Here is a 25,590-nt window from a genome sequence, read left to right as displayed (position 1 = left end):
GACTTTATTTTCGCGCGGCGCTGAAATGCATTACTTCGTAAACAGAGCAATTAAAACCCAAACCATACCACTCTTCTCTACAACCAAAGAGGTACCATAGATAGATAGATAGATAGTTATTTTATTGATAATGCAACACCCGCCAGTGTTGCAAGCGGGCATTTTTAGAAGTGTTCTATTCCCTGCTGTGGGTCTCGGGAGCCCATATGGCTCCATTTAATTGCAATCGTTTTTTGGGGGTTCTATTTCAATAACATTGTTGGTTACAAGTGCAATTCTTTAAGTCCTTAGCTTTTGCTCTGAGAAGTTGTTCGAGTTTTCCGCCTGACCCACAAGTGTTCCGTGCACATCGTTAAGGTTGGTTCGCGCACTTGCGACTGCTTACGACCGAGTTCTCTTCATCTCTTACGACAAGAGTCTGGACGAGAAGACATGCCGGTGCAATCTATCGAGTGTGAGGCTCAAAATTCCTGTATATCTCCTTTTTTTTTTTTTCGCGCGTCGCTCTTTCTTTGTTGGCTCGAAAATCTTTTGACAAGGTTATAAATGACCATTTCTCATAGGTAGTACATATGTTTGATCTCGCCAATACCTCAAAATTTCAGCTATAGCGAAATGCAGTTCGTGGGTCACTTCATAGACGGCATCAAAGGGCCAGTCTGTTTTCTCATCGTAAGAGATGGCACAAACTAGGTCATAAGCAAACGTGAGCGCGTGAACCGGCCTATACCCTTGAAAGAGACGAAAAGATGCGCTCGCTCGGTACGTTACGGTAACGAACGAAGAGAAAGAGATAATGCTGCCCCACCTGGCGCCAAGACGCCGACACCTGTGCGAGGCGTGCTGTGCCCTGAGGCCCTCGGGCAGCAGGGGCTCCCGGCGGGGGTCTGAGCCGGCCCGGTCACGGGGCACCCACACGCTCGAGGACGGGGAGCTCGGGCCGGAGGCCACGGGGATGCGCGACGACCCGGCCGCCGCGGGGGATCGGCTTGACAGTGCGGGGCACTGGGTGAGGGGTGGGGCACAACGCAGGTTGCCCGGGTCACTCAGCGACAGCCGGCCGCGCTCCTCGGGCTGCTGCTGCTGGCGCTTCCCCTGGGATGGCACAAAGAGCGGCTGAAGAATGCACCCGCGGCAGAAAAGTCGTGCACTGATAAAAGAACTCGGTCGAACACGTTCAATGCGACGCACACACCCTTTTTTCCCAGCGTTCAACGCAGGTTGATTGGATCACCACCTCTCTCGCTCGCTGCGGCGCACTTCTCCACAACAGAATTTCGGAGAGCAGCCACTGCGCACGAGGGAGGTGGAGCTTCGATTGACTGACGACAAACGGTAGTGAGAGGGCGAGAGCTCGACTACCGCGAGCAGACGTCCACGGACGTCTTCCATTTGACGGCACCTAGTGACACCGAATTTTGGACGGACGGTAACGGTTGTGTTCTTTGTACCCACGAGAATGGCAATTCGTGCGGCCAGAACGAATAAAGGGCCGACGGGAGTCGGCAGCTTCCGGCCAGTTATGTGTGCAAGGCTGGTTGTTGCTACTACGGTGCCTGGAATGTGTCTATCATGGTGCATTCAAAAGTCCCACCCTCCAAGATAAGGCCTCGATAGTTTATTTTTTTACATCACCTATCGGAGGCATGGTGGGGCACAGATCGAACATGAGCGCTGCATGAGAATGGCTAGAACGCATGTCATCGCCGATCGAACAAGAGTCCCAGCCGAACGACGGCGCGACACTCCTCTCCAATCTGTACCCCGCAGTGGCCTCCGCTAGGTGACGGCAACAATCCAGCTCTCCGACCGTGTAGTCTAGGAGGTGTTGCATGCAGGCACAGAGTGGAAGAGAGGGTGTTGCGAGGGGGCTCACCTTGTTCTTTGCCCGAGGGTTCTTGGCGTCCCTCCGGGCTCCCTTGGCCCCGGGTGTCTCGAGGGTAAGCTGCCCGAGCCCCTGCTTCACCTGCGCCGCCCCTGGGCTCTCCTGCTCCGCGGCCCCGTCGACTGCTGGCTCACGCTCCATGCAACACTCATGGGCCCTGGGTAGTCCCAACACAGGAGCGCTCACGAGCCGAGGCCTCAAAGAGGGCCTTGCTAATACCAGTGGTACTCCGTTCGTCTCTATACATCTCCTGCGACCGCCGAGTAACTCGGAGAGGGACCGAAAGTTAGATGAAACCACCAATGATCGTTCTCTCTAACGAGTAGAATAGCGCACGCAAAAGATGACCGCGAAAGAAGGGAACACACGTGCAGCACTGACCAGCAACTGCTGCAAGTCAGCGATGTGTGTGCTCTCTTCATTCATGGTCATCTCTCGTGCGTGCACTTCTCATCGTTTGAAATATGTTCCACCAACTAGCCAAAGCTTCAGTCCTAAAGACCGACCTACAGGGTCATCGTCTGCCAGGAAATAAACCGGTTTCCATTTTCCTTCTCTCCATTCCGGGTTGCACTCTCAAATGAAAAGGAGAAATTGAGAGAGTTTTCTCCTTTCTGGCTGCTCTTTGGCCTTTAAGGAGACTTTTTTAATGCGAAAGCATTAACTGTCTCATGGAGCAAGCCGACGTCATCAGCTTTGAAACCACGCCAAACGGCTCTTAAATCCTTCTCCCAAGTCAAGCCAGCTCCCATTCGCCGGTTAGCCACGGCACCTTTTATACCGCTTCGATCTCATTGGCTAGCGTGCACCAACCAGGCTCCTATTCACTGGACATGCAGAACCCTGGGGGTGGCTGGTCGTTGAAACTGATGCTGCACATCAGTTTCAACGACCGGCCACCTCATGGCGCTGCGTGTCCGTCAGCGCCAGGTCAACCGCCAGTCAGTGCGCCAACACGCGTAGAGCAAGTATGATGTACATGCTTTCGCATTCACAACTCATAAGAAATGTTTAGGTGTACCTCGACCTTTTTCCTGTGTTATGACAAGAGCAAGTCCCCCATGCCATTCGACGTCTCAGGGCTGCAGCGGTTTTTCTATAGATCTGTACCTCGTTTGCAAATGTCATCTCAGGAGAATTTAGGAAGACTCCAAACAGCCTTCACTGGCTGATGACCACTAGGAATACCAGTAAAGTGCCAGAGCCCCACAGACGCTGTTAGCTAGCTGCGAACAAACACAAACTGATGCCTCGCTCCCGGGGTTTGCGAGGCATTCTGCTGCGAGTAAACACAGGCACGGGATGTTTCACGGTTGTTGTTGCTTTGTTGGAATGTTTCACAGACTTCCAGTGGCGGCAAACTCTATTTGACGAGTCACGCCTCTCGAGATGGTGCACAATTGGATGGCCATCATCCAATGAGAGGCATCAATAGCACGGTGACAGTCATCGTCGCCCAAGACTTGCCTTTCGGTTTCTTGGGAGAAAGAACCGCAGCTAGCAGAAACGTTGACCTCTGTTCGAATGCCACGTGTTTATCTTCACTACTTACACAAACGCTAAAAATAAATCGTAGGGCATAAATCCATTGTTTGGACAGAACAAGGTCTGAGAACCGAACAATACAATACTATTTTGATCATCGGTCATGATTTCATTTCTTTTTTTTTTTTGTTTGTGTGTGTGTGTGTAAGCAAACAATGCACAACAAGGAGAGAAAGAAAGAAAAAAAAAAGTGCAAACGGGGCTTGCGTTGCGCTGGCCACATTTCTGTCGGCGTCAGCGCCGAAAGCAAAAACGCACCCCCTTGCCCCCTTTTCCACATCATCTAGAGTGCACCGTACCAAGTGGCACCATTGTAGTGCATACATACAGCTGAGCATTGCTTCATCCCACATCACCGGCCGCCGCGATAAGGCTGTTCCCTTCAAACACAATCGCAACCACTGATCCAAGAATCAACGCGCCGTTTATAGAGAGAGAGATACGCTTCCTCCGTCAATCTGCTGTATCCGATATTAATTATATATATATACATATATAAAAAGGAAAGCCCGAGATCAGTCATCAACAAAGCCAAGTCAACAGCCGGTGATATAATGAAGCAGCGGTCAGCAGTTAGCCAGCGCAAGAAACGCCATATCAGCGAGATTTCTTGCCCTGTGCAATTTAGACGAGGCCGCGGTTAGCCTTTGTCGCCGAAATGCTACCGATTGAGCCTCTAGGCTTCCCCAGTGCACCGGCGAGCAGCGATTGATGCAACTCGCTGTGGAACCGGCGCATACGTGATGGTCGACCGCTAGCAGACACAGTGCTGTTCGAAATTCGAATGGGCGATGTCGCTTACCTCGTTCACTACGTCTAAGTTAAGGAAATGATTGCGGGTCCAGTTCCGAAGGAATAAAAACGAGTGCTTTTTAAAGACCAACAATTAAATGGCCGACAGCCAAGCTGACATTCACGCTGTTCTGTCCGTTCGCGTTCCTGTGCACGGATAGACGGGTAAACAACCAGAGCGGCCAGAGCCGTAAACGACAAAGAAAGTGGCATCTTTTTCGTAATGGGCGGTATGTAGCGTTACCTAGCCCACACTATTAATTTTTTTTTTTTGTGGTTGCGTTTTACGCTAAAAAATATATAATTAATGTTTTCAATGGTACATGTAAAATGCTGCATGCTCCGATTCCCAAGGCCGTGTTTCAAAGCGAACACGCGTAACTTTGTGCCTGCTGCTTTTACCGTCTTTTTTTTTTTGTGTGTGTGTGTGTGTGTGTGTGTGTGGTTTTTTTGACATGTTTTATCCTCTTCCGATCTCAGCTGTTTAGCGATTTGCCGTTCATCCCAGTCTCTGCTCAAAGTAGGTCGTTGACATCAGCCATTCGGCCTGGCGACGTTGGTGACAGTAACAGCTGTTTTACCCTTCCTCTGTTGTTTCTGTTTTCTTTCCCAACCTCGTTCTTACCAACGTTGGTTCTCCCGCTACCCGTGCAGAATGTCCGTAGATCGCTGTTTGAGCGCGAACTTGGAAAACAGCCTTTGGCTACACTGTAAAGCAAGTAAATTTTCGGCTTTTTTGTTTTGATTTTTTCGTGTTTATTGGGTCCTTGTCTCCTCAGGCTTAGGGCGCTCTTTGTACTTTTCCTTTTGTTCAAAGTTCGGCTTGTCTTTTCATTGCTGAAAAAAATTGTGCTAACTGTGCAACTTTAACCGCGAAGCCGCCAGTTCCGACGATTTTTATTGCAACTAAAAAAAAAAAAAAAAAAAAAAACGGTTATTTTACAATTTTTTTTTTTTTTTTTTTTTTTTGCAGATGATTTTAACCACAATCTAGACACTTTTATCAATTCTGCAGAGCGATGCATTACAGAAGGCTTTGTAGTTGTAGTTTAGAAGCCTGTGAACGAAGCACATCTTGGCAGTGTTGTGTTCGCATTGCTGGTTCCACTTCGTCATATACTTCTATAGCTAGCACAACTTGGGCACATACAATTCAGGCCGTGCATCCGGCATCTCTTGGACTATACGGGTCACGCCTTGTGTCTGGCAAGAAAAATATCCCCCCACTCTTTGGGACTGCCTCTTCATCTTAGTGCTTATAGGCCACCCTCTACCTGGCCACCCTCTACCTTTGAAATTTTCTTCGAGTCCTGACTCAAGCCTGACCTAGGCTCCTCCTTCAAGTCCCGAGACTCCTAACCTGCAGGCTCCTTTTTCAAGTTCCAACCTACCGACTCGTTTCTCAAGTATCGACCCCTGACTTGCACTTTCCTCGCAGGATGCTACGAGGGACATGGCACTCTGCTGGCATTGCTGCCAGTGTTGTGCGTCGCTTGGTTCGCTCGCTGTCTTCTGCACACACTCCCCGGGTGTCGGAGAAGCGGGGTCCCTACGCCCAGCTCGAGGACTTTGACCTGTCCATGTTCGAGCGGCTGCTGGGCACTTCGGCCGTGCTGACGGACCCCAGCGATGTGGAACCCTACAATGAAGATTGGCTGCGCACGTGCAAGGGTTCGTTGCCTCCTTCATTTGCTCGCTCTTGCTTAGTATGCTGCCGCCTGCTTTCCCCATCTAATCTTCCGAGGAAACTTTCTGAGCTCGCCGTGTCCACAAACCTAGCTCTAGCTGCGCTTAAAATATTTTGGTACGTGCGACAGCGGACGAAGTATTTAGAAATTATTCGTCGATGTGCACTCCACATTTATATAAATTTGCAGGCTCTGTAGCTAACAACGATAACTTAAGGTGGAACCTTTTTATAACTTCTGTTCTACTCTAGGAACTACTCATTGCACCTATATACCTTATTAGATATTCCAAGTGCAGTGCCATGTGGTATCAGCCTGTAAAAAAGAGTGAAGTAACAAAAACCGAGGGCTCGTTAAATCCCCTTGCTAGGTGGGCTGGCTGCGTACACAAGCTTCACACATAATTCGGGCCGAGTTACTCTGAGGCTTGCAACATCTTCCAATTGCAGTCACCTTTTTTTCACTGTCAGCGCCGCCGACTTTATTGGTGTAGGCCGAGCACTCATGACGGACGCTTGCAGACACCCAGAACCTCGTATGACGAAGCTTCAAACAACAGGTTCCTTTTAGTTACTACCCTATGCACGATCCCCTCGAATGATGGCAAGCAAAAGCTCTGTGGTGCTGGTACGATGCCTGGAGCGCGTCTTCGACCGACGTGTTCACCATCCAATCTCGCCCATATGCATCGAAAGTGGTCCCAAAGTAGCAGCAATTTACGTCGCAGAAGCCGGCTTGTCACGCTGTCGGACGTCGCGATCTCGGTATCGTAGAAATGCTGGCAAAAAAGAAGAGTGAATGCAAAGGTCGCCGTCGTCGCGGCTTTCCAACTCGCGTCTGCTTTAGTTTCCACCGATTGCCTGGCTGCAGAGCGACCTGCAGCTGAACCGGCTTGTGCCGCATTTGCCTCCGCCGCTGTGTCGCCACCAGGATCACTGTAGAATAGCGTGACACTTCTACGATGTCGTTAGGCAGAAACCGAGGGACCGCTTTTAACGATGCGGTAAACACACCAGTCGAAGACATGCTCCTGGCATTGTGGCGTTGGTGTTTAACGTCCATCGTGGTGCCTTGCAGGCTCCAGCCAGCTAGTGCTCCTGCCACGCAGCACGGAAGAGGTGTCGGCGGTACTGTCCCACTGTCACGCCCGGCGCCTGGCGGTCTGCCCGCAAGGTGGCAACACCGGGCTGGTCGGTGGCAGCGTCCCGGTGTTCGACGAAATCGTGCTCTCGACTACCCGCATGAGGGAGCTCTCTGCCCTCGACTCTTTGTCAGGTGCGGGCTCTCCCGAGACTCGGTACCGCGACGCTGCCGGACGCGATAGTTTCGTAGCGGCAGAGGGCACGAGTTGCTGGATGAAGGCAGTAACGCCGACGGTCAAGGCCCGAAACTGGGCTGGAGCGGAGACGTTTATATCGAAAGGGTTTGGCAGTCTTTTGAAGATGCCGACAGGGCTAGCATCCGTTGCAGGATGTCTGGCAACTGGCAATGGGTGTGTTCACTCTGCTATTTCATGTTTTTTGATGCGTAAGAAACTGCCCGTCCCCCAATAAGATGGTAAGCCATTTTATGTTTTCACGAAGTCGGCTGGTTGTAGTTGACCGCAAGCCCCACCTATTGGCCATTAAATAAGAGAAGACTGAATGTCCCGAAAAATGGCCCACCGTCATGGACTTTGTTTAGTTGCCGGAAATAGAGCCGAAGATTGGCCTCCCTAGAAATCGTTACCTGGGTTTGGATGATTGGCACAATGGCATTGACAGGCCAAGTTTGTGCAGCGATACTGATCACAGTGATGGAAGTGCTGCGCCATTTGCGCCAAATTGCACCATGAACGAAGGTCTGCTACATCTTCCGCAAAAATGCCATTTTTGCTAAGAGTTGTGCCACACCTGCGCCGAGATGGGCTTAAAGCAAAAGAATTAATATTTTATTATTGGTCGACAAATATAAATTTCACAGCGTCTCTACTCACCGTATAGTTCGTTTCGTCTTACATCAGAGGACAGTTGAAGGCTTGAACACATAAAACCACAAACACACATACCAGAAGCGCAAGTCACGGAACATTCCCTGCACTTGATTGGTTTAGCCGATGAAAGAACACGTGCAAGGAGATGACAAATGCCATGATGTTGCGCTCTGATGCTGCGAATCAACCAGTGAGAGCTGTTTATGCTGGACTTCAATCGCTCTGGGTGGTTGATGTGCCAGCTGGTTGATCATCAGCTAAATTTCCTGACGATGTCGTCAATGTCAGGAACTAAAAGTCCCAAGAAAACTTTGCCAATAGTATTGCCGATTGAGACTAGTGTGATAAAACAGAACTAGGGTCTTGTACTCCTGATAAGATCACTCGATTACCATGTCTGCCATATGCCTTCGTTCCATGGCTGCTGAATACCGTGGCACTTGTGCCACTTGCGTCAACCTTTACCGCCTCTCACCAGCATGCGCGCGTCAAGCTTCACCGCTTTGCACCAGAGTACTAGGAGAAGCGGCTGACCTGGGGGAGTGTCTGGCTTGCCAAGCACCGGCGCACTGCGGAGAAGCAACACCTACGGAGCTTGCTTCCGCGAGTATTGCTTCTCCGCAGTGCATTGGTGCTCGGTAAGAAGCACACTCAACGGGGCTAACAGCCCACTAGGATCATCACTTTAAAATACAAATATTGCAGCTTCATACTCAGGAGGACGCACACTTTCAAAACGGGATAATGCACACACGCACTTAGTGTATTTATAAAGAAACGAAAAAAAAAAAGTGAAAGCCACTTACAACTCCCTGTAACATTGAATTAGAGCGCAGCTCTTGAGGAGGAGGAGGGAAGGGTACTGAGGGGAGCGTATTCGCGACTCCAGCGAACTATAGAGGGCGCGCTGCTCAGGCGAAATGGCGGACGAAAGGAGGTTGTTTTCGCCGTTCAGTACGCGGACCACCACAAATTCCTGCGTTGCAGCATAAAATCAGTGTTACATTTGAAAGCAAAGCGATTTTTTGATGGTAGAAACCTTCTAGTCAGTGCATAGGAATGACACGGCAAAATCATAAAAATAATTACTGGAAACTATGTTTGTTTCTATGCTACCTACGAGAACCAAGCAGCGATAGCAGACGACAGAGTCGAAACAACCTGTTTTCCTGAGCTTCTTGGCGCTGCCGCTACGCAGCGTCATTTCGCTGGGGTCGCGAATACCCCTCCTCCCTTCTCCTCACCTCCTCATCCTGCCTGCTACTCCTCCCTCTGAGCGGCGTCACCGTCGGTGTAACCGTGAGGTCACGTGACCCTCGTGACGTCACCTGACCCTTGTGACCTCACGGGGGTCACATGACATCAGCGGGGTTATGTGACCTCACGGTTACGCCAACGGTGACGCCGCTCAAGCCGGAAACAGGCGCCTAAGAGCTGCGCTCTAAAACTTTGTGTATCTACACTACAGTAAAATTTTCAAAAGTGCACTGGCTAATATGCAAGAATATATATATATATCTGTGTTAGGCAGAGCTGTCCTTACAACCCCTGTTCATTATTCATGATTGCCTTTTTTTCTTTTCTTAAATTTGAGATTTAAGAAATATTTTCTTGTAGCAGGAGTGTATAAATTTACTAAAGTGGCGAAGCGTGCGAGTTGGTTCATGATATAAAATTTAAAAGTGCTAACAAAGACGAGGACAAAACGGAAGGCGAACAGGACGAGCACTTACTCTCAACTGAACATTTATTTAAAAACGGCTAAAGCAAACAACCTCCGACAAAATTACACTGAATCACTCAGTGGCATCAGTCATCACCACGTGTCGATAAAATCACTCTCTTTTTGGTGCAGAAAAGTTTGGTGTACAGAATACCGCTGTGATATTTCGTACACCATATTCTGTAGTGTACAGAATACCGCTGACACGCGGTAGGGTGTATATCGGCCAAACAGGACGGTGTGTAAATGAGAGGATGCGCGAGCATGACCTGGCTTTGCGCTCAACACCTGGAGGACACTTGCCTCTTCAGCGCAGAGACTGTCTGTGCCAGCCCAACTTTCAAAATACCACGATCGTGGGGAGGGCTCGTGAAAAAGCTGCGAGGGAAGTGCTTGAAGCGCATGCTATAAAGAAGGAGGGCACTGAAGGCTGCGTCAGCCAGCCGTCAATTTTTCTGCACCAAAAAGAGAGTGATTTTATCGACACGTGGTGATGACTGACGCCACTGAGTGATTCAGTGTATTTTTGTCGGGGGTTGTTTGCTTTAGCTGTTTTAAATAAATGTTCAGTTGAGAGTAAGCGCTTGTCCTGTTCGCCTTCCTTTTTGTCCTCGTCTTTGTTAGCGCTTTTAAATTTTGTATATAAATTTCCTCAATTAAACAAAATAGTATAGCTTCAAATTGGACAAGTGGAAGCTTGAGAATAACGTTTGTGAGTTCAGCTGGCTTTTCATTATGGTGCTGTAGTTAAAAGCTTCGAGAAACTATGCAATATTCAATTAAAAATATTTAGCGAAAATGACTAGCGTAAAATCCCGAGATACCCCACTTAACATCTAGAGCAAATTGGGTGAAAATATGGAGTGGGCTGACTTTCAATGTACAATCAAGAAAAGTTTAAAAAATTCTTACAAGCTTGTTACGGTGGCGAGGGGCAACGAAGCAAAGATGACTGTACTTCCCAGTCAGCAGCGTTCGTTTATATCCTGCCATAGCTATAACTAGCCGCATTTACGCCGAGGCCATCATTGATCCCAACATTACTATTACTAGGAGTGTTCTCTAGCCACATTTACACCGAGACCATCATTGATCCCAACACTACTATTGCTTGGAGTGGGCTCGAGCCGTATTTTTGCCAAGGTCATCATTGATCCCAACACTACTATTACTTGGAGTGGGCTATCTTTCGGTGTTTACAAAATATAGCCAGTCAAGCCAAAAATAGAGGTGGGCTATCTTTCGGGGGTGGGGCATCTCTCAGGATTTTACGGTATATGCTTTGAATTAACTTCAAACTCAAAATCTACTATTCGCACATTCCTCCGGACAAGCCATCTATGCATGCCCAGATTTGTATGGGAACACAGCCTGTAAGGGGTCAGCAATTTCGAAAAAAATATCTGAGTCTCAGAATCTGGCCTTTTCCCGCAAGTCAGCTGTCATTAATCAAAAATGGACCACCTGGGGCTTTCCCACTCTCTTTTCTTTGGTCATGTGTATGAATGACGCAGAATTAAGAAAATTTGGCAGGCAATTAGCCATGCCAGGTGCACCTTCCATGATAAAATTAATAGAATACACAAAACATAATTTCTGTGGCAGCCGAAAGGCAGAAAACATGTTGACGTAAACCTACGGATGGTCCAGAGGAGTGAAACAATTCAAGGGACTTGCACAGTCTCAGAGTCATCGTTTAGGATCTCGGGCGGTGTTCCAGGAACGCTGGTGTGCCAGGCGGGCTGCGTGCTGGAGTCCCTGGAAGAGCGGGCATCCCAAGAGGGTCTCACCCTGCCCCTAGATCTCGGGGCCAAGGGGTCGTGCCAGATCGGCGGCAACGTGGCCACCAACGCCGGGGGGCTGCGCCTGCTCCGCTACGGGTCCCTCCACGGCAACGTCCTGGGCCTGGAAGCTGTAAGCAGCCTCTAATGTTGCACACGAACGCTCCTCGCTACTTTTGAGTGAATTGATGGAGTGAGGAGTGAATCCCCAGAGGGTGTTCATAAAATATCCCCCCCCCCCCCCCCCCCCCAATTCACTCGCCTTTCAGCATGGCATAATGATGCTTTCAGATAATTCATAGCCTATGCATAGTTTTCCCAAGCACCCCAGCACAATTGATTAATTTAGTGCTCCATGGGGAAGGAGTAGCCTTTTCACACTGTTCAAAGCATTATGTTGGTTAAGTTTTAGTAGATTGTTTTCCTAGAGCAATGCTGGGATTTTGGAGCTTGCAGTGCCACTTATAGGGCCAATGCCAGAACTGCCTTTTTTCCAATGTACACTGAGTGCCCCCTTCGAATGGTCAATTCTAAAAGAATTGGTGAATCTGCCCGATAATGAGGGAAAAAGCAAAGACAAGGTGGGTGGGCCATCTTGTGATCTGCAATTAAAGAATTTGAAAAATGGTATGAGGGTTAGCGACATTGCTCTGGCAACATGGACTCCAATTTAAAGACTGCATCACTAAGGGCCTAGGGGGTGATATTCCATTCAGCAAGTATTGCATGCACTAATAACAAACCTATGTGCATGCAGGATAATTATTATGGATGCAGTAGGCTCGCAATAATTCATTATGCGATTTCAGACTTCTAGTTAATTCAAAGAAATTTCAAAATTTTTGGTTATCCTGCTGTGTTTTTAATGTATATACTATAAGCCACTTAATTTGAACAGTGTTTTTAAGTAATTCATACGTTTTTCGCTGCCCGGTTGAACATGCTTCTTACCGAGCACCGGTGCATTGTGGAGAAGCAACACCTGCGGACCTCGCTCTTGGGGGTGTTGCTTCACAATGCACCGGTGCTCGGTAAGAAGTGCACCTAATGAGCTATTAGTCCACAATGGACAACTTTTTTTGCTGGATGAACAAACTTAATTTTGCTTTGAGGTGTCATGTGCGCATGAACAGTTTATGATAGACAACATTTTTGGGGGATGAATAAACTTATTTCATACATTGCACCAATGTTTCATATGTGGCATACCTGTTTATGATAAGTAGGCCTGTGTGGGGTAAATCCTAAAACACCTGCTTCGTATCTGTAGTCATCGATATGACAAATCATAATTTTATCTTGTATCATATTTAGATGAATTACTGGTAATTCAAACTTTTGATAATTCAAACAAAATTTGTGGTTTCCTGCATGGAGTTTGAATTAATGAGAGTCTACTGTACAACCAGCTAACCAAAGGAATGCTCACTCTGCTCTTGCATAACCACAGAACTGCAGTTGCATTACGAACATGCCAGTCTTTTCGATGCAATGATTAGAAAGTGCTAGCCAGTGGCGTAGCCAGGAATTATTTTCGGGGGGGGGGCGGGGGCGGGGGCGGGGGCGGGGGCGGAGGGGCGGAGGCGGAGGGGCGGAGGCGGAGGGGCGGTTCTTTGTCCCACCTTTGCGTGTAGTAGTCGATGAACTGTACAATTCTTGGGTACAGCATCCCAAACCCCCCCGGCTGGCTGGAACAATTCGGCAGTCATGCACTATTTGTCTTCCTTTGCTAAAAGAAAAAAAAAAAGTTATGATTTGGGGAGGAGGGTTGGTTTTGACCAGGGTTGTATAAGTTACCTCAAAAATGTACCTAAGATACAGTTACAGTTACTCATAAGAAAAGGTACCTAGGTACATACATAGGTACTCACTTAAAACTTGACCTAGGTACAGGTACATACTTCAAAGATACTTTGTTTATTTATTTTCCTAAAATCTGTCAGAATACATTGGAATTAAAGCTTTTTATACAAAGGATACACACAAAAAGGGCTTTGATAAATGTGCTTTATTGGTGCCAATGCGAGAAATAAGGAAAACCGCATTCACATGGGCCGGTGCTGACGTCGACGGGCCCAGAAGACGTCAACCGCATAAAGAAATGCATGAGTTGAGTGCATATGCACCTAGCCTTAGCGATGACGAGTGAAAAACTTCAAGCTTCCTCGTTTTTTTTTCTTTTCTTTCGTTAATCAAAAGAAAAATAAGTTTTTATTTTTATTTCTGTACTTTTTAGTTTTGATAACTGAAATATTTCAGTCTTATTTATTGAGTGGAAACTGTATTCTATACGCGATGTTACATTGCTTTACTATTGTAATTATAATTTATATTTAATTATATTTTATATTGTATTTATGACAGAAGAGAGCCACCACCAGGACACGATACAGACACAGAAACTGCACATATCTTTCAAGTTATCTTCTCCCTTGTATAAATGTCAGAGGAGCTTCAAACACGCAATGAAGTCGATTTCGGTTTGAGATGAAGGAAGCAGGTCACTATTTTTCCTAAACAAAGTTCCGAAACAATTTGTTAAATTTCTGTCGCTAGAACGGCATTGCTAATCGACCGTTCACTCAAATAAACACCACCATTCACTAAAGCGTTGTTCGATGAAACATCATGGGCGGGGCTTCGTTCGCTAAGACATTGTTCGATCAAGTCAGTGCCTCCCAGGTAGTACGCAACTCAGCGTTAATCGAGGCACATGGTAGTGTGTTAATACTTTAAAGGGGCCCACCAACAATTTTTTGACCGGTTCGAAGTTCGCGCTGAAACGGAGCTCCATGAAAGCAGGAACACCGAGGAAAAAAAATATTACAGAAATTCGCAATATTTTGTGAGTTATTTGCAAAATAAATATTGCAGAAATTTGACGAAGTGAATAGAAAGGTACCTGTAAAAAGTAACTTCAGTTAGTTACAAGTTACTGGAAAATGTAGAAAGATACAAATACAGATACCGAGAAATGAAACTACGGTACCTAGATTTGTACCTCAGGTACAACGAAAGTACCTAGATACCAATTCCAGTTACTTGTACCCGGGTACTTTACAACCCTGGTTTTGACCCCCCAAACCACCCCCCTGCCTATGCTACTGGTGCTAGCTACTAACGGGTGAAGTGGAGAAAGCCCAAAATAGTTGGGGGAACTTGGCAAAAACACTGCCTAAGTAAGTAAGAGGTCTAAGATGTTAATAAAACAAGATTGTAGAAATTAACTTTTATGTAAATGCCAAGCACCTTCTGTTAAGCTTGCGAGGCGCTTGCAAATGGCTCTTGCCATGCCATCGTCGGTTGACATATCTTTTTTGCCCAGTAAGTTACGAAATTTTTCTGCGATGCTTAGGGAAACATATGAATGGGTTATGAAGTGTGAGAACGTCACTATGAAGGAGACACAAACGAGAGAATCACCGGCGTTTTAAAATGCCAAAACGCGTGGATGAAGGTTCTTGCAGATGGCACGGTGCTAGACAGTCTGCGCACGCTGCGCAAGGACAATGCGGGCTACGACCTCAAGCAACTCTTCATCGGCTCCGAGGGGACCCTGGGCCTGGTCACCCAGGTGGCGCTGCAGTGCGCCCCCCGGCCCAGGGCCCTGGGCGTCGCTTTCCTCGGTGAGCCCATGATGCCAGTCACGCCTGAAACTGGGCCGAAGTGAACCGCTTTTACCCACCCAGTATGCGGGGCTTGCCCAACACCTTCTACCAGGTGTCCCAAATAGCGACCAGGCTCTTTAAATTGATCACAAAATTCGGTTTTTTAACCGAATTTTGCGCTACAATTTTTTGCAGCGTTGCCCACAGGTGGTGCATTTTTTCTATAAAATTTGCGAAGAGCGAACTTACCCAAGAAAAGAAGTAAAGAAAGAAAAAGGCTTAACTCCTATGGAAATGCAGCGAAGCCACCGGTCTTCAATCAATAGGGCGCCCTACTGTTTAAAGAGCGGTGACTTTGCTGCATTTCCATAGGAGCTAAGCCTTTTTCTTTCTTTATTTTTTCCTCAGGTAAGTTTGCTCTTTGCAAATTTTACAAAAAATATGCACCATTTGTGGGCAACGCTGCACAAAATCGTAGTGGTCGATTTAAAGAGCCCGGCCACCATTTGGGACACACGGTATATAAGAGACTCGTAGTATTGTGCCTAGAACGCATCTTGGACTGGTTTGTGTAGCCGTCAGATATCGAGATCCTGGCAGTCGGCGCTAGAGGTCCCGGGAAAAAGTATGAGCGAGTGTCGCCTGTCGCCGCGGTTTCCCAACTCCTGAGCCCCGGCTCTGAAATCTTCCGTGGACTGTCGAGCTGGAAAGCGATCTACAGCCGAACAGGCGTCTGCAATATCCACCACCGCTGCTGCAAGACCGCCAAGATCACGGCCGGCGACAAGGTGACACTTCTATGACGTTGTTAGGCGGAAATTGAGGGACCACTTTTTACGACACGGTAAACGCACCGGTAAGAGATGCGTTCCAGGCACCATAGCTGTAGCGCTGAATTTCTTATCTCATCTACCGGAGGCTGGCGCGGGGCACAGATTGGAGATGAGTGCTGCTTCGGCATTCAGCTGGGACCCGCGTTCGCTCGACAAAAACATGTGTTCCAGATGAATGCAGTTGCAGCACTCTTCTCCATGCCCCCGCCTCCCCCCTCCCTCTGGTAGGCAACACAGAAAATTATGCAAGCTTGATCATGCTGACAGACACATGGGAGCATGGAATGCATACTGCACAAACCCCACGCTTATTCTTAATTTATTTCTTGTATAACGCTTTTTTTTTGGTATTTATTTCCTAGAAAACGACCCATAAGACACATTGCGCATTAAAATCCAGCACTGTGGCCTCGTTCTGAAGCGGGTCTGTCGTCAGATGGGAGTGAGCTCGAAGTGCCGGCCGTGCAGGCTGCCGGCAGTTCGAAGACGTCCTGGCCACCTTCCGGGCCGCCAGGGCCGCCCTGCCGGAGCTCCTGTCGTCCTTCGAGCTGATGGACCTGGAGTCTGTGCGCTGCGTGTGGGAGAACATGGGCCTGCGCTCCCCCATCGGAGAGCACGCCTTCTACGTCCTCGTGGAGCTCGCCGGTTGGTGGTGGCTCTTTCGCGGGACTTCCCAGCTGCATTTGTGGCATCGCTGTTGCACTAGGCAGAAAACTCTGTCACATTGTCAAATAATGTGACCAGATTTAACCAGATGGATTGAAGGAAAAGTGACAACCATTGCCTTCCCTTCTTTGCACACTGGCAAAAAGCTGCGGAATATTTTACCTCTGCACCGGTGGATCGGTCGACGTGCTACACGTTGTGCTTCGCGACCTACGACGGTCTGCGGATTGGGTAGCTCTTGCCACGCGTGGCGCTCCTTACTGCTCCTGGTGTATTTACTTTTAGTAAAATATGAATGCTTGTGTAATGTGGGGGAACCTCGCTAATGTAAAGTCAGTGTTTTTTTTTCCTGGAAAATAAGAAAGGAGCAGGAGGAGGCAAAAATCGGAAGACAAGCTGGGGCACGTGCAACGTCGGCGAAGCGAATTTTCTGCACGGCGCTACATTGTTTGCTTCTCATGTGATCGATCTCGGCGGCGGAGCGGCATGTGGAAAGCAGACGCCCAACTCTAGCTCCCCTACGAAGCCTATACAGGAACTCTAATCGAGACTGCTCATGTGGTCTGTTAAAATGAACATAGTCTTTTTATCGCTTTGGCTTAGAAATAAATGCAAACAATAAAAACAAAAACATGAAAAAACAGTTTAAAAAATTGTGTCTACACAATGACGGCGCCATTGCTCCCAACGGATTTCGTCCGCGTGTCGTCTGCTTTCTTTTGCTGTTCTGCTACACGTTCCGACGCCGCTCCCGACACCATCTATCAATATGCACGCCAAACGCGCCCTGCCACTCTACTCGGTTGTCTGCGTCACCGTCCACCATTGACCCTGGCAAAGTTTTTGGCCCTATATATTACAATAAAGGGAGGTACGCTTTGCGATTTTGCATGATAAAACCGACCTGTGAAATACACCTTTGCAAAAAGTTTAGATTGCTACGTGCAGGTGCCGATTTTTATGGCCCATTTTAGATTGGGCCCGGTTATTTCAGACACCCTATACTTTAGAATATGTACAATGCAACTTCTAGGTTTGAATAGAACATTTATTTTTTTATATTTATGAAAAATTTAGGAAACATCTGTTAGCCCCTTGAAATGGCATTTTTGTTATTTTTAATTATTTTAAAATGAAAGAAGCATTGCAGACATTACATATGTTGTTCATTAAACTCGGTGGTTAAATAGGAGCAAATTAATTTATTTTACTAGGCTTTTTTAAGTGTGTTGCCATGCCTCACATGTGCACAAGAACATGTTTTTTTCTTTTACAAAGAAGGTTAAGCACTATAAACTAAAAATTGCATTTTAGTATCTTAAATAATAAAAGATTTCCTTTGGTGCATGCCCCCTTAAAGGGCAACTCCGCTTCTTTTCCAGTAGTGCAAAACTATACAGTTCTCTTTGTTATCATCTACAACACCCCCATGGCAAATATTATGACGAAATTCCGCCTAGAAGTTCATTAAAATCGCTGTCAAAGTTTGACAAGCACGAATCCGCTGGTTTTGGTTGAGACGTGCGGGCCAGACAACACTGCCCGGCTGCATTTCCGCTTCCTCCAAATTCCTTCTCCCGGCACGTCCGCGACGTCATCAAACATGTACAGCTTCTTTTTTTTTCAATTTTGTTTTCGTTCCCGGGGAGAGCACGGGTGGCGCCAGCGCCGTGAAAGACGTGAGTGACGCGCTCGGCCGGCCCGGCGCTCGACTATTGATACTACTGATAAGCCGATCGCCTCGTTGAGCGCGGCTTGTGTTAGATCGCATACTTTTGAACACCAAGTAAAAGGAGGAGAGGGAAGCTGCTTTTGTAAGAATTTTGAGTGACAGGTTAATCTTCTATAATCTTCTGGGAGGAGAATAGCGACGCCTGTGCTAATCCAGGAGGCACAAAGGAGGATCCTGATAAGAGGGGAGCTTCTTCTTCCCCTTGTATATCACGTGGGTGTACATGCTTAGTGATGCCGAATATACAATGTTGTCCGGCTTTGCCACCGTTTCGGTTTCGGTTTGTGATCATGGCTAGGGTAAAATTACACGAAAAATAATTTATTTTTTGCGAAACAAAGGATTGGGGATTGTTTTTGAGTGCTTCAAAAAACAAAATCGGCCACTATCTCAAAATTTTTGAAATTAAGCCGAGTTGCCCTTTAAAGGGGTACTCCACTGGTTTTTTCATTGTCTCAGATTTGCTTGAAATTTTGCTAAACTAACCAACAAACATCGCGAAAATAGTATCCCAAATATTAGGTCAAAATATTGTTTTTTCGCGAAGTTATTGAATTTACAGTTTTGGTCCTCACCGTGTTTTTCAAGCTCGAAGTCTCTACTGGCAACAATGAAAAAGTGACGTCAGTGGAAGGCAGGGGTTCACTCTTTGGGCTGTAGATTTTGTTTTAAACTGATTCGAAACAGTTTCATGGTGTCAAATGAATGCTTAGGAAGCTCGCTGCAGTACCCGCGCTCCAGCACGGAACAAATGATTGGCATAATCTATTTTTTGGCTGCTTGCTCGACTGGCAAGCTTGCCTGCCACTGACGTCACGGCACTGAAAAGAGTGCGAATATTTGAATATTGGTTTTTGCACCATTTTCATTTGCCGATTTCACAATACCTATTATGAATTTCGCGATTCTAAATAGCATACCGGATAGAGTAAAGGCCGGGGAGTCAGAAAATAGTTAGTTAAGGTAGCTCAAAAAATCGGTGGAGTACCCCTTTAAATAAAGAAATATGTGCAAGAAATATGTATCTGTGGTAGCCAGTGTGCATGCTTATTTATGGTTGCCAGCTTTTTCCTTCACACCCTCTTGCAAATGCCACACACCCTGGTTATCCAAAACAAAATTTAATGTTTGTGTTTAGACAGCAGAGTGGCGGTCTGCCTTTGAGGTGTGGCAACACTGGTTTACGCCAAATAATGAGAAATTTTTCCAGTGCAGTATCACTGCTGGCCTGGGGTCTTTGACGTGCATCACGCAGTAGTGATACACGACCGCACGCTGGTTCCATGCTCATGCAGATTGAAACGGACAGGGGTGGGGATTGAACCCAGGATCCCTGCGTCTGCTCCACGTGTGCCGAGATACCGCAACGAAATTCTAGCGCCTATTTTATTGTCTAAATGTCAACCATGTCCTGGCCACACCATGAAGAAACCAATATTTCGTATAAAAAAAACATCAACAGTATTTTTAAAAAAAAGTGATTACCGGTTTGCGCATGGTGGATGTTCCCAAAGCTACTTTGAATGTCCTTACATCCCCCTTTTCATAAAAGTAGCGCCTCTTCGTGGAAATAGGGCAGCAAGCTGCGTGCACGCGATCCCTGTCAAACTTGGCCGAACCGGAATTTTCTTCTCTCCTGCGCCTATTCAACTCCTACAGGGAGCGGGGAGAAGGGAGCTTGAAGAGGAGTAACTTTTTCGCCTCTGCTGGCATTGCTGAACTAGAAATCGGGCGTTTCAAATGGCCAGGTTGTAACGCATTGTGGCCACCAAGTGGCGGAGCTCACAACCATGTCAGCCTCCCTGTAGGCTTGCTTGTGAAGTTAAACATGACGTCACGAACACGCTGGAGGCGCCGTATCTCCCGAGACACATCACACTCTCCGATAGCTGCTATTCGAACGCTCGCTGGAAACGGCCGTTTGGAACGGAAAGTGTGGCCATACATTCAAAATACAAACATGCAATTGTTATTTGCAGGTTTTGTTGATCATTTTCAGGTTATTTCTGAATGTGAGAAGTATATATTTCAATCTTCACTTCTGTATCCCTTTTAACACACTCGGCCATCGATCCCCCGCCGTTATCCATGTTTGCACAACTCCTGTGGACGAAAAGTTAGCACTATAGCGCAATTCTAAAATTATCCCGCAGTCTGTCATTTGCACTGCTCCGTATTCCGGCACCAGACCCGTTTTGTTTCTTGGGACCCTTGGGTTTTCGCAGGCCACTCTAAGCGAGGCCATTGTTTCAGGGTCTGACGAGAGCGTCTTGGAGGACAGCCTCCTCAAGTTCGTTGAAGAAGCCATGAAGCAGCAGTGGGTCTCCGATGGCACCATGGCCCAAAGCACCACACACATGAAGGTTAGCACGGGGACCGTGTCCGGCGTGGCCAGGAGGGACGGAACATATTTTGCACAGATTGCACTTATCATTTTCTTGAGGTTCAAGGCTGTAATCTGCCACCCCAGTGTGCTTCACAGCTGTAATAGTCATCATCATCGAGTACTCTAGTTAATTACATTGGCCAATACGTAATTAGGCACAATTCTGTTTTGACAGAGCATATGGTAACTGATGTAGCCTTGATGCCATGGCAAAACAAGTGCGAATACACTAAAACCTCGTTATAACAAAATGGGATATAACAAATTAATGGATATAACGAAGCAATCATAATTTCCCTTGCTTGCTAATAGTAAAAAGAAATGGACATTGGCTATAACAAACTAATGGTTATAACGAAATAATTACAAACGCTCCTTCAACTTTGTTATAACGAGGTTTTACTGTACCTGTTATATTTTTAGGGGCGAAGCTCCTTAGGGGCTAGCCATGTCCGTATGTCCGCCGTCGGGTGTACGTGCTCGTGTAGGGCAAAAAAACAACAACCGCATCTCCTCGCAGTGAATGATGTTGATTGGGGCGAAGCTCTGGTGGTGCTTGTCTGCGTAGACGGTGAGCCGCAGCATGCCGAGCCTTTCGTTCGTTTTCATCCATGTCAGAAAGAGAATGTGTGGTATGGAACGTGGTTATATACGCATTTGAGCATTTGACCGCAGCGGGACATGGATGAAAACGAACGAAAGGCTCGGCATGCTGCAGCTCTGCGTCTACGCAGACAAGCACCACCAGAGCTTCGCCCCAATCAACATCATTCACCACGTGGAGATGCGGTTGTTTTTTTATCATTTTGGTAAGTACTTACAGTACTTATAGTTGCAAATTTCTTAAAAAATGTAACTACTGTTGAGACCGGTTATAACAAAGTCGGTTATAACAAAATAGTGGCTACAGCAAAGCGATCACGATTTCCCATTCCCGTTTGCACTTTTTCAATGCATTTGGGTCTGTTTTTAGCAAAAAAAAAATTAAGTGGCTCCCGCGGATATAGCGAAGAGATATTTTGTGATAATTTAAAAAACAATAAAATTCGGAAAGTTCACCAAGTCTTGGAGTGCCGCACTTTGCTGCCGCGGCCAAGAAGCCACCCAGAACAGGCTGCAGAAGATGCTGGAAAGGCCGCTGGCGGCAGTTTCTGCAACGTCGTCTGCTTCCTGCTCCTTACCTGGGAAGCGGTTTTGCTGCATCGCACATGGAAAAGCCCTTGTGGCATGCCGATAGGGGCGTTCGGAGCACTAGCGACATCGTACCGGCGGAGATGACTGAGAGAGCCCAGATTTAAGAGAGGGGGCATTAAGTACGCCTGCATTTGATTGTTGCGTGGCCGGTGTAGCAGGAAACTGAGATAAGAGGCGGACACGTTTGCAGAAGGTGAACGCTTTTGAGTTTTGACTCCTTGCATGCTGCAGCTCGTTTTGCAAACATGGCCCACAAACCACGTGACCCCGATCAAGCAGTTGCCCCATCTCTTAAATCTAGGCTCTCTACACCGATGACAGACGAGCTTGAGCGCAAACTCGGTGTCGTGCGCGCTTCTTTTTCTGCTTCCTGATCCGTGTCGGCGTCTGGTTGGTGAGGTCGCTCTTGCGCGAAAGTCTCCTTCGCTCATGCACCGATTTGGTGAATCATCGGCACTCAACGATGGAGAATCTCGGCACCGCCGGTACCTCGATGGGGACGACGAAGGCAATCTCCTTGAATCAAAAGCGTGTTGTCCTCGACAGAGTGTGCATAAACGTAAAGAATGCCGTCCACTGCCGCCGTCCTCCGCGGAGCCGCCGCAGCTGTCGACACGGTCCGTATGTAGCAAAATTTTTTTGTTGATCGGAGCTTCTTGCCGTTGGCGAGAAGCAGCTCTTCAACTGCTTTCTGCAGGCTCAATAAACATGTGCCCGTGACAACCCGTGTTATCTTTTTTTTTTTTTTTTTTCGTGTTATTTGTACGAGTTAAGATATAATGAAGACGCGGATATAGCGAAGCGATTTCCGATTTTCTTTGACTTTGTTATAACCGTTCTCGACAGTACCGTAAAATACCGCGGAGAAGCGCCCACTTCGTTCAAGCGCAAAACTTGAATATTATACGTTAAGCAGTAGAGTGGAAAGTTGAGCTAGTTGGTAGTTATTCATCTTGGTTTTAAAAGCGCACAAAAGACGAGGACAGAGTAAGAAACACAAAGAAACACAGAGCGCTCGTCCGTCGTTTGTGTTTCTTACTCTGTCCTCGTCTTTTGTGCGCTTTTAAAACCAAGATGTATACGTTAAGCGTCCGATTTGACCGGACAATTAAGCGCCCATGTCTAAATTAACCCAGTTTTCAGTGAAAGTGGGGTGGGCGTTACCCCGGTACTTTACGTTAGGTTACTAAACTTTTATTGTACAACGCAAGATTTACGTATTTGGTTACTGTAAACGTGAGTAATTGCAGTACCTTCATCACTTTAACTAGTTTACAACCCCTCTAGCTAGGTGGTACACACCGTTGTTGAAGACAATGAGCAGCACTCTATATTCGATGAACTCGGGGTGAGCTAGCAAAACCAGGGCACCATGCACTCTCCCGTGTTGGTCAACCGGGACGCCGCTGCGGTGGCTCATTACAAAAATGTGAACTCACTTGGCCCACCCGAAAACGCCGTTTCGCGGCGTCCCACTATTCGCTAAAGTGTCATTCGGTGAAACGTGGGTGTTCGCTAAAACGTCATTCGATCAAGTGAGTGCCTCCCCAATGCAGTCGGTTCCTTTCATTTCCGTGCAGGAGCTGTGGCAAATCCGGGAGATGATTGCCGAGTCGCTACGCTTGGACGGTTACGTGTACAAGTACGACATCTCGGTGCCGCTGTGCTCTTACATGAAAGCCGTCGAGCTGGTGCGCGAGCGCGTGGGAGACGGCGCGACCCGCGTCTGCGGCTTCGGCCACATGGGGGACTCCAACCTGCACCTCAACGTGACCTCGCGCACCTACAGCGCGGCCGTGCTTGCACGCATCGAGCCCTTCATCTACGAGTGGACCGCGCAGCAGAAAGGCAGCATCAGCGCCGAGCATGGCATCGGCCTTCTCAAGAAGAAGTTCCTGCGCTTGAACAAGAGCGCTGCGGCTGTGGAGCTGATGCGCAGTGTCAAGCAATGCCTGGATCCCCGTGGCATTCTCAACCCTTACAAGGTGATCCCCGACGAACTATGACGCCCGTTTCTTTATAGCTGCAGCCGTTTCAGAAGGCAACGGCCAAGGTGCCGTTGGAAATTATCTTCGGTGGAGCGAAGAAGTTTTATTCTGCAACAACAGCAATTTGTGCGCTGTACTTGCGATGTGAGCGGGAAGTGCCCGTCGCAAACGATAGCTGCCTCCCCGAGTTGTTGGAAGTGCGATAAATCGAGCCAAACCAACTCTGGCTGACTGCCCCGTTTTGTGAGGAAACAGTGCCACAGCCAGAGTTTTAACCATCTTCTGCCTTTTCGTGCAAGCCTGCCCTTGACCCTGGCACTGCTGTGCTCACCCTTTGCCAGACCCACCTTAGAAGAGTGAGCCTCACACAAGCCGAGATAGAAGTACAGAGATATGGAGTTCCCATTGAAGTTTGCACACCTTGCGAATGCCAAATGAGCAGGCCATTGCTTTTTGGGGACTGCGGATATATGGGTTAGTGGCGTGCTACCAAGGGCTCCGATTCAAGAGCTGAAAGCACGCTGCAAAGCCTGTCTGCTCGAAATTTTGAAACGGCAGTTCAATACTGCTCTGCTATCCTCCAGACAGATTACCTTATGGAGGTAAGCATCTTTTAGCCATGAAATACCAATATTTCGTAGTGTTTTGTAACATTTCCGCCTTGTAACTGGTTGTTCTGGTGCAGGGCCAGAGAGAAGACAGTCAGCTAGGCATGTGCTTGGTCGGGATCAGTTTTATAGCAAATGATACACTGACCTGTGCGGGACACTTTGAAGTGATCCTTGAAGTTGTGCGATCACCTCAATTGAACAGTCTTGTCACGTGGTCTTTTGGTATGAGCTGGTGGTCTACAGTTCCTTCATGAAGCATGATGGAAATTAATGCGAAGAGCAAGTCGCCTGCTTCTTGCGCAGGGGTCACAGTGACATCGGAACGACACCGAGTTCCGATTGGCTTTGATTGGAAAAATCGTGTGTAGACCTTAATGCCAGATGCCTCGAGGTCTATCTAATATTTTTTTTTCAATCGGCCAGTAAGAGCTCAGCGTTCTGACATCGTTGCAACCCCTGTGCAAGAACCAGACGAACTTGTGCTCCGCATTATTTTATACTGATAATTTCTTTGCCATATTCTAATTAGACTTTCGGACAGTGGGTACACTAGGTGCACACTGCTACTTCCAAGGGTTCAAAGGACTTTGTCAACATAGACCAATAGGTACTTCCATTCCTTCAAATAGTGATCTCCCAATACCACATACGTGATCTCTGGATGGTTGCTTGTAATTTAAAGAAAAGGGGTTAGCCGAGAAGGGTTGCATAATAAACATGTTTATATATTGGAGACATTATTTTTCTGCGTTTTCCTTCATCACAAGTTTCAAGACGCAGTTTTAGCCAGCCCCGAGTATGAACTAGTTCAGTTGCATGAAATTTGTTTTCCCTCAGCTCTCAAGATACATGCTGAATATGAATGAATTACTACAGTAATAAGCAGTAACATAGGTATTAGTAGTACTCTCGCTGCCAAGCTTGTTTCTATACTTTCTTTAGTGCTGTTTTCTAGTCATAAACTGAGGGAGAGAGAAAGGTTAGTTAATCCAACCAGTAAATTAGGCGAGTCCAAGGACATAGGTAGTCTTCCTGTCCTGAATGGCATACTGGGGGTAACTACAATACTTCCTAAAAATGGAAGGCTCCTTCGAGTCGAGTCCACATTACAAACTTGCACAAGGAAGCATTCTGGGACCCCGGTACTGACATATTAACATCTGCAGTTAAAGCGATTCAACATAGA

The 25,590-nt window shown here is 47.3% G+C and overlaps 2 protein-coding genes across 6 annotated transcripts in view; one reads left to right on the top strand and one right to left on the bottom strand.

Annotated features, from left to right (window-relative positions):
* The window catches only part of LOC8028552 (DIS3-like exonuclease 2), a 54,016-nt gene extending 49,628 nt beyond the window's left edge, over positions 1 to 4,388 (bottom strand). Inside the window, exons 1-3 of the mRNA XM_040223806.3 lie at positions 4,233 to 4,388; positions 1,877 to 2,042; positions 809 to 1,095 (exon numbers count right to left, since the gene is read on the bottom strand). Coding sequence (XP_040079740.1) covers positions 809 to 1,095; positions 1,877 to 2,026 — 437 coding nt within the window. The 5' untranslated portion in view covers positions 2,027 to 2,042; positions 4,233 to 4,388. The remainder of the gene's footprint in view (positions 1 to 808; positions 1,096 to 1,876; positions 2,043 to 4,232) is intronic.
* A 228-nt stretch (positions 4,389 to 4,616) lies between these two features.
* Positions 4,617 to 25,137, top strand: LOC8028553 (D-2-hydroxyglutarate dehydrogenase, mitochondrial). 5 transcript variants are annotated; one of them, XM_029977041.4, is made up of 9 exons: positions 4,656 to 4,742; positions 4,877 to 4,941; positions 5,661 to 5,893; positions 6,988 to 7,185; positions 11,326 to 11,519; positions 14,844 to 15,012; positions 16,296 to 16,472; positions 20,479 to 20,588; positions 23,386 to 25,137. In XM_029977041.4, the coding sequence occupies exons 3-9, from the start codon at positions 5,662 to 5,664 to the stop codon at positions 23,809 to 23,811; spliced, it is 1,506 nt and encodes a 501-aa protein (XP_029832901.2). In that variant the 5' UTR covers positions 4,656 to 4,742; positions 4,877 to 4,941; position 5,661; the 3' UTR covers positions 23,812 to 25,137. The 5 variants fall into 5 exon arrangements, with proteins under 5 accessions (XP_002399953.3, XP_029832901.2, XP_029832900.2 ...); XM_002399909.4 differs by lacking the exon at positions 4,877 to 4,941 and having other exon boundaries at positions 4,617 to 4,742; XM_029977040.4 differs by having other exon boundaries at positions 4,700 to 4,941.
* Positions 25,138 to 25,590: the final 453 nt, after the last annotated feature.

Source organism: Ixodes scapularis, unplaced genomic scaffold (assembly GCF_016920785.2).
Source record: "Ixodes scapularis isolate PalLabHiFi unplaced genomic scaffold, ASM1692078v2 PGA_scaffold1__304_contigs__length_218370807, whole genome shotgun sequence".
NCBI classification, from domain to species: Eukaryota; Metazoa; Arthropoda; class Arachnida; order Ixodida; family Ixodidae; genus Ixodes; species Ixodes scapularis.
Note: the sequence above shows the minus strand (reverse complement) of the source record. Positions and strands in the feature narration are given on the sequence as shown.